The sequence below is a fragment of the Eimeria tenella genome, genomic scaffold (genome assembly GCF_000499545.2).
Source record: "Eimeria tenella Houghton genomic scaffold, Eth_scaff3617, whole genome shotgun sequence".
NCBI lineage: Eukaryota > Apicomplexa > Conoidasida > Eucoccidiorida > Eimeriidae > Eimeria > Eimeria tenella.
Window position 1 is genome coordinate 1,750 of NW_013543269.1, and position 604 is coordinate 2,353.

General features: G+C 61.4%; 1 protein-coding gene across 1 annotated transcript; it reads left to right on the top strand.

Annotated features, from left to right (window-relative positions):
• Nucleotides 1-24: 24 nt before the first annotated feature.
• On the top strand, nucleotides 25-456 carry ETH_00038270 (uncharacterized protein; the record flags this gene model as incomplete). The annotated part of the gene is made up of 1 exon (XM_013376522.1): nucleotides 25-456. The coding sequence occupies one exon, from the start codon at nucleotides 25-27 to the stop codon at nucleotides 454-456; it is 432 nt and encodes a 143-aa protein (XP_013231976.1).
• Nucleotides 457-604: the final 148 nt, after the last annotated feature.

Sequence of the window (604 nt, forward strand, 5' to 3'; positions counted from 1 at the left end):
GGCCCCGGCGTGCTGCCGCATACTATGGTAGGTGGAGGCGGCAGTGTGGCCACGGCAGCAGCAGACACAGCAGCAAACGCAGCAGCAAACGCAGCAGCAGCAGCAGCAGCAGCAGCAGCAGAACACCCTTGGTCTTTCAACAAAGAGCCTCTGGCAGCAGCACTGGGCCCCTGGAAGGGCCACGGCAACACAAGCACCAGCTGCAGCAGCAGCAGCACCAGCTGCAGCAGCAGCAGCAGCAGCAGTTGCAGCGCAGCACACAGCGAGAAAGAAGCATGCGGCGGGAGCAGCACCGCAGGCAGCGCAGCAACAGCAACAGCAGCAGCAGCAGCAGAAAGAGCAGCAGCAGACACAAGCAGCTACATAGGCAGCGTACCCCTTGGGTACTGGAGGCCCCTTCTAAAGAGACAGGGGGGCCCCTTGCTTTGGCAGCAGCAGCACAAATGGGTTCGCTGAGTCCCTGCAGCAACAGCAGCAACAGCAGCAGAAGCAGCAGCAGAAGAAGCAGAAGCAGCAGCAGCATGAGCTGCAGCAGCAAACACAGCAACAACAGCCACAAGGGCGCGTCGGGAGCTCCCGACCACAGGGAGATAAGAGCAGCAGT